The sequence below is a fragment of the Herpailurus yagouaroundi genome, unplaced genomic scaffold (genome assembly GCF_014898765.1).
Source record: "Herpailurus yagouaroundi ecotype Mexico unplaced genomic scaffold, PumYag 185, whole genome shotgun sequence".
NCBI lineage: Eukaryota > Metazoa > Chordata > Mammalia > Carnivora > Felidae > Herpailurus > Herpailurus yagouaroundi.
The window spans coordinates 2,110,912-2,117,442 of record NW_024412416.1 but is presented as its reverse complement, the minus strand read 5'-3'; the positions used below and the strand labels follow the sequence as shown (position 1 = coordinate 2,117,442).

Here is a 6,531-nt window from a genome sequence, read left to right as displayed (position 1 = left end):
CATAGCATACGCAAACTTGTAAGTTGAAAAGAAGTAAAACACAGCAACTGCCTCAGCTCCCACAGCAAATAAGGCTGTAGTCCGGTCACGGTCACTACGTGCGTCTCCTAGAACAATGCTTCTCAAAGTTACCGTGTCCACAGATCACCCCGGAGTCCTTGCCAAAGAGCAGATTTCTCATCGGGTAGGTCTGGGGTGGGGGTGGGGGTGGGGAGATCCTGCTCCCCACCCAGTTCCTGGGCAAGGCAATGCCAGCCCCCTGGGACCACCCTCGTGAGGAGCGAGGCTCTGAGAGGTCACCCCGATTCTTGGTGCAGGACAGCTCTGGTAGGACACATTCCTGAGTGCACCGCAGGCGTGAGCGTCCCTCCCGTGGGCTTTGGAGAAAGTCGGCATGCTTCGTTTGGTTCTGAACAGAGTACTTTAAACTCAGTAGCAAAGTGTCCTTTCTCGGGCGGCCCAAGAGCTCAAGGGTTGATTTTTAATTACGGTGTCTGCCAGGCTCTAGTTTTCTAGGACGAGAGTCGGCAACAGGCAAAAACCCAGAAAGCTGATTTGCCAGTTTACTATTCTAGACTTCAGCTCCTCTCCAAGGGGGGTCGGAGGAAGGGAAGAACTCTGTCCTCGTAAACACACCCTGACACACACAGCAAAAGAAAACCCTGCCAGTTTGGAACTAAATTTGGACTAAATTGTCTTCTCTATCGGAAGAATCGGGCTCAAAATATCCAGGAGGGGGAAAAAAAAGAAAAAACACCTGAGCAAACAAGAAACTTGCAGAAATGCAGCTCCCTCCTGGTACAGAAGCACTCCGGTCTCACGGAGTCTGGCTGGGAATAAAAAGACGCCAGCAGGGTCTGCAGACCGGTGGTTGTCCAGGCTGCGTGTGCATCAGAATCATCTCGCTGGACAAAATTCAGACGCTCCACCCCCAGGGTTTCCGATCGATCGGGCCGGAGGGAGGGCGCAGAAAGGTGCTGATGAGGCCACTGCCGGGGTCCCCAGACATGGCCCGCAGCACAGGGTCTATGCAAGGGGGAGGCACCACGTCTCCCACACAGCCGCACCCCGGCGCCCAGCACCGGGCCCGGCACGCACCGCTCGCCCCCAACAAGTATTTGCCAAACCAATGCCTGTTCTGACTTTCACTTCCAGAAACATTTTCCTGCTCGCCTATATACACTTGCACTTTGAAAGCCAATTACACGTGTCCCAGGCATGACAGCCCGTGACCCGTAAACGGGGACCTGTAAACGAAATCCATCCCAATCACAGACACTAGTATCACTTTTCCCAGACACTCTCCAGACAGTCGGCCTCTGAGCCTTCTCCCGCTAAAGCGGAAACGCACACACAACTCACCGGGCCGGAGGACCCCAAAAAGAAGGACCCTACTCGGGTAAGACAGGTCAATTCATTTCACGCATGCTCGGGCAAAAATGAGATCTTTCGTCAAGACAAGAATTTGCTGGGAGAGCACACAAATATCTGCGTCCCCCTCGGAAACCCAGAGATGGTGCCGGACCCAAGATGCAGCCCCGCAGGACGAAGTGCAGGGTGGGGGGGGGGGGGGGGGGGGGGGGCGGCGTTGCGGATTAACTCCCTAACTCCGAGCTCTGCACAGAAGGGGCTGTGGCTGGTGCTCTTCAGATCCTCTGCCTGATCTGCACGTTACCATAGCCACCAACCTTCCGAAAAACAGGTGTTTCTGTTAAAATTAGCTGTTTCAAACTGTTCGGTGTTCTAGATCCCTAGATGCCAGCTTTAAAAAAAAAGTGTTCACGGGATAACCAATCGGAGGTCACCGATGCTTCTGGAATCATAGTCTTTAGATCTTCCTGAGAAACATCTCCCCTAAATTAGGAGAAAGGGGGCGGGGTGGGAGGAAAGAAACTGAAGTTGGGGGGAACACACACACCACACACACAATTTCTCTAGTTCCTCACATCGACCCGGAACGAATAACAGGACGAGGCCATGCTTAAACCAGCCAAGCAAAGACAGCTTTTTTTTCGGGTTAAGTCTTGTGTTTGAAAGCCTTTTGTCCCACTTATTTGCCTTGACTGTCATAAATAATGGCTTTTGTTCTAAGACTTTAGGCATAATGATTTCCTTCTCTCCCGAAGATCCAAAGGAAGGTTTTCAACATCCCCGGTCAGGATGGCCCCATTAATCCTGGGTAAGAAAACGTGCCCTTGGATGTCAAAACAGCCCAAGGATGAGGTCTTAAGTGAACTCTAATGTGGTTGAATTACAACAAAACAAAACAAAACAAAACCAGGCCACTCTGATTTGAGTCCTGGAACACCAGTGATCTCTGCTGACCTCGTTAAACCCAATGAACTAGGTCTGAGATGTTCCTTTTTTCAAAATCAGGGCTATTTTAAAAACAAGTTTAGCAAGCTGGTGCACTGAAAGCTGAGATGACAAGAGGCCCTCGCCTGCAGAAGCAGCACAGACACAGAGATGCACTGCGCTCCTTGTTCTGGTTTCCCGAGAACCTGCTGAACAAAATACAAGAATTCATTTCGAGCCACCTGCTGGAAGAAAAATCCCAAACTTATCTTAGAGAACAGGAGGGGAAGGGAGGACGTGAAGACACCAGTGAAACTTTTAACCACTTCAGAGGACAGAGATTTTGACTATTACAGGACACCTTTCATATACAGAAACGTAAAGGGACACCACCAGGTGGCTATGACAAAAAGCAGCTTTAAAATTGATTTGCTGGCAGGCTAGTTAACTTCATCCAAGTAGGCAGAGAAAGCGAGGGCTTTTTTGGCACGCGGTGTCCTGAAAAGTGCTTCTGTACGCAACGAGCCCAAGCAACAACTGGCAATTATCTTTGTCTGAATCAAACACCAAACTTAACGGGTTCCTGGCCCTAGTGTTGTTCTACCTTGCTCTTTTCAGTTTGCTCTCTGTGACCTGCATAGGCCAAAGGGAGCAGATAATTAGAGACTCTACAATAACTTCTGTACATAAATAAAAGTAGCCATTCCTAAATGCAAGCAGGATGGCCGTTGGCACACGGGTTAAGATTTCTCCCCGCAAATTCTTCCGGAACCTGACTGACCCAGACTTAAAGAAGGGGCAGGGGGACGGGAAAAAACCTTCCCAAGGTCACTTTCATTTTTTACACACTTTAAACGTCTAAATCTACCAAGACCCAGGAGAAAGCCAAGAGCGCCCTTGACGGTTTTTTAAGAAACGTGTACGTGTACTACCATTTTAAGACTTTTCCAAACATCGAATTCGGAGCAGTTACACGATCTAGTCTTACCCAACACGGGTTTACACGCCGAGCATGAGGTTCCAGTAACAAACACAGCTATTCAAGTTAAACAGTCATCAAAAGGACTTTCTAACATATTACGGTGAGAAAGTCTTTCTTCTCAGATCCGCGGGAACTACAAAGGTTTAGGCACAACAAACCCCAAGAAAAGTGTAAACGGAGCAAATTTAAAGCATGTATGACTTCTCCTCCGCGTGGCTCCCCAGGACAGGCGCTGCAAATAAACATGTTACACTTTCCGTGGGGAAATGTCCAAAACTTAACTAGGTTCAGCAAAACTGTAACACCCCTCCCTCCCCAATGTTTTCTTAGCGTGTCTGCAGAGAGGACAAACCACCTCAAAATAACTCCAAACTTCAACTGAGGCGATTCTTCCAACGCAGAATCAACAAGGGCGGATCTTGAGACAAGGTCACCAAAATCAGCCCTTGGCCCGCAACAATGCTGCGGCTCTAGAAAGTTCTCCACGCTTCCCCCCCCCCCCCCAACACCTCTCCCTCTATTACAGTCCAGATTCCTCTGTACTTTCTCCTGACATCACCGGATCTTGTCCGAATAGACCCGCCTACTTAAATGAGGCTCCACGCTCTCCTGGAAAGAACTTGGGTCTACTTCGACAGCTGCACTGCACGGACCCTCCGACCCGAGGAGGGTGGGGTACCACGCAGGATTAGGGAGACCCTTAATCTGAAAGAGACGGGCAGAATACCACTCAGACCAGGGTCAGCCTGAACCAGTGTTCATCAGGGCAGAAAGGGGTGGGAGACAAAGGGGGCTGACTTATGTTCCAGGAGAAACCAGAGGCAAGACAAAACCCCACCGACAGCCCAGCCCCCGCACCCACGCCCGTGACACGTGCTCTACATCGACAGTGTCACACCGTGCTCTCTTCTTGAATCCCAGGTTGCTCAAAGCGGTGACTCTCCAGGAAAAAGGAGACAGGGCTGACGACCGGAGGCACTGCTCCCGAAGCACAGGCTCCGGGGCGCCCTTCCAGAGAGCGCGTGCAGAGTGCAACGTCACAGCGATCGAACATCAACAATGAGTGCCAAAGGCCATCTGAGAAACATAACATTTTAATAGATGAAATAAATACTCCAGTACATGCACGGTAAAAACTTGACATTGGGGGGAGGGGGGAAGGAGGGGGGAAATCACTCTATAGTGTAAATTAAAAAATAAAACACACACTCACAGTAGCTTTCCCCCCCATTTGCAAATCACATGGCAATGTCATACTCTTTCCACACCAAGTATACGCCTAATCCAACACGATTTGCTTAAAAAAATAACAGCATACAAAAAAAAAAAAAAAAAAGATAGCTACATCCATGTCTAAGGAGTGAAACTGAGGTAACCTTTCTTTTAATTAGGAAAAATCAAAACAAAACGGGAAAAAAAAAAAAAAAAAAACGGGCCAAAAAAGAAACGAACCCATGACCTCCTTCCTGCCCGATTGGTTAGAAAATTGAGGGGCGGAGCTCCGGAACAGGAGCCGGGGGCGGGTGCGGGCGCGCCACCTCGCGGTCCCTGCTGCGTGCGCGCAGGTGGGCGCTGCGGCGGGAGGGGCCCCCAGCTCTCTGGAAGGTTCTTTCCGAGCGTCTGCCGTGGGGGAGGGGCTTCCCCTGGGATTTCTTTGGTATAAATGGAGAGGGGCGGAGAGTGAGTATCTTCCTCTAGTGGGGGGGGGGGCGGGAGGGCGAAGGGGCGCGGGGCGGGGGTGCTAATTCACAGAATTGGAATTCACTGGCGGTAAAGTCCTGGGCGAAGACCTCTCCCGTAAAGCCTGAGATAGCAGGGTGCAGCCTTCAGACACGGCGCAGGCCGAGTTCCTCAGCCTCTCCCTGTGGTCCGACATCTTGGCGCCCCCGTCGGGGTGCTGCGCCAGATCCCTGAGGCACTGGGTCAGGAGCACGCAGGCCGACACCACGCTCATGGCGCCGCCCAGGATGGCGGTCTGCACCGCCTTGCCCTCGGCGCTCACGGCCGCCGCGCGACCCAGGAACTGCGGCTCGGTGGCGAAGCCCACCAGGGCGCTCACGGCCTGCACCAGCGGCCCGCTGAAGAGCGCGCAGCGGCTGCGGGCCAGCTCGCTGGGCGCCGCCTTCACCTCGCGCACGCAGGCCAGCAGCGCCGACGCGCTGGTGCTCATGCACTTGACGCCCAGCTTGAATTGCTCGCGGGAGAAGCGGTCCCGGGACTTGTCGCTGGCCAGGGCGCACGCGTCCGTCAGGAACTTGAGGTTGCGCGACAGGCCCTGGGACACCTCCAGCAGCAGCTGCGGCGTCATGTCGGCCAGCGGGGTGGCGCGCAGCACGGCGCAGCCCTGCTCCACCTCGTGGCGGCAGCGCGTCACGCGGTAGCGGTCCACCAGGCCCGGCTGCGCGGGCTGCGCGCCCGGCGTGGCCACGGCCGCCAGGTAGGCCGCGTGGGCGGAGCACTCGGTCAGCGACACCACCAGGTCGCCCAGCTCCACCAGGCTGTCCCCCGCCTCCCCGAAGCGGCCCATGTTGAGCTGGCTCTGCACGTCGTGGGTGAGGATGGAGAGCCCCTTGGTGCGCGCGATGATCGTGTCCCGGCACTGCTCGAAGGACTCGGCGGCGCCGGCGCAGGAGGAGGCGGGGCCCTCGAAGAGCACGGGCCGCGCCTCGCTCGACAGCAGCAGCAGGTCGGCCACCAGCTGCATCTTGCCCTTGCAGTGGTCGCAGACGGACACCAGCCTCTTCCGCGGCTGCGAGCAGGCCCCCCCGACGGCGCTCGCAGGAGCCGGAGAAGCGGCCTCGCCAGCGGGCTTCCCGGCGCTGCCGCTAGCCATCGCGCCCGGGGGGCACTGGCATGCCGCTGGGGAGCCCGCTACCGCCGCCGCTGCCACTGCCGCCGCCCCCGCGGCCGTCGCGACTCGGCTGGCCAGGACCGCGGTGCCTTCCCCGCACCATCATGCCATCCACCGCGCCGGGCGGAAGGCGCTGGGCTGCGGCGGCCGGGGCCCGGGCGGCGCGGGGCGGGCCCGAGGGCCAGAGGACGCAGGAGGCTCTCCGGGGCGCGGGGAAGGGCTGCGGCGTTCGGCCTCCTGGAGGGCTTGCGGGAACCATGAACCGGGGCACGGCCAGACTCACGGAGCGCGCTCCTCGTCGCCGGGCTGCCAGGAAAGTCCCTTCTGCTGGGCCGCCGCTGCCGCCGCCTTCCTGGGCATGGCCCGGCCCGGCCGCCGGAGCGGGAGGGCGGGAGGGGGGGGG

The 6,531-nt window shown here is 55.8% G+C and overlaps 1 protein-coding gene across 1 annotated transcript; it reads right to left on the bottom strand.

Annotated features, from left to right (window-relative positions):
• Positions 1–4,353: 4,353 nt before the first annotated feature.
• On the bottom strand, positions 4,354–6,525 carry TLNRD1 (talin rod domain containing 1). Its single transcript, XM_040493477.1, has one exon. It carries the CDS (start codon positions 6,108–6,110, stop codon positions 5,019–5,021), a length of 1,092 nt encoding a protein of 363 aa, XP_040349411.1. The 5' UTR covers positions 6,111–6,525; the 3' UTR covers positions 4,354–5,018.
• Between the last annotated feature and the right edge of the window lie 6 nt (positions 6,526–6,531).

Excerpts from the sequence above, each read along its gene's own strand:
- TLNRD1 (XM_040493477.1), bottom strand. The coding sequence starts at position 6,110 with ATGGCTAGCGGCAGCGCCGGGAAGCCCGCTGGCGAGGCCGCTTCTCCG.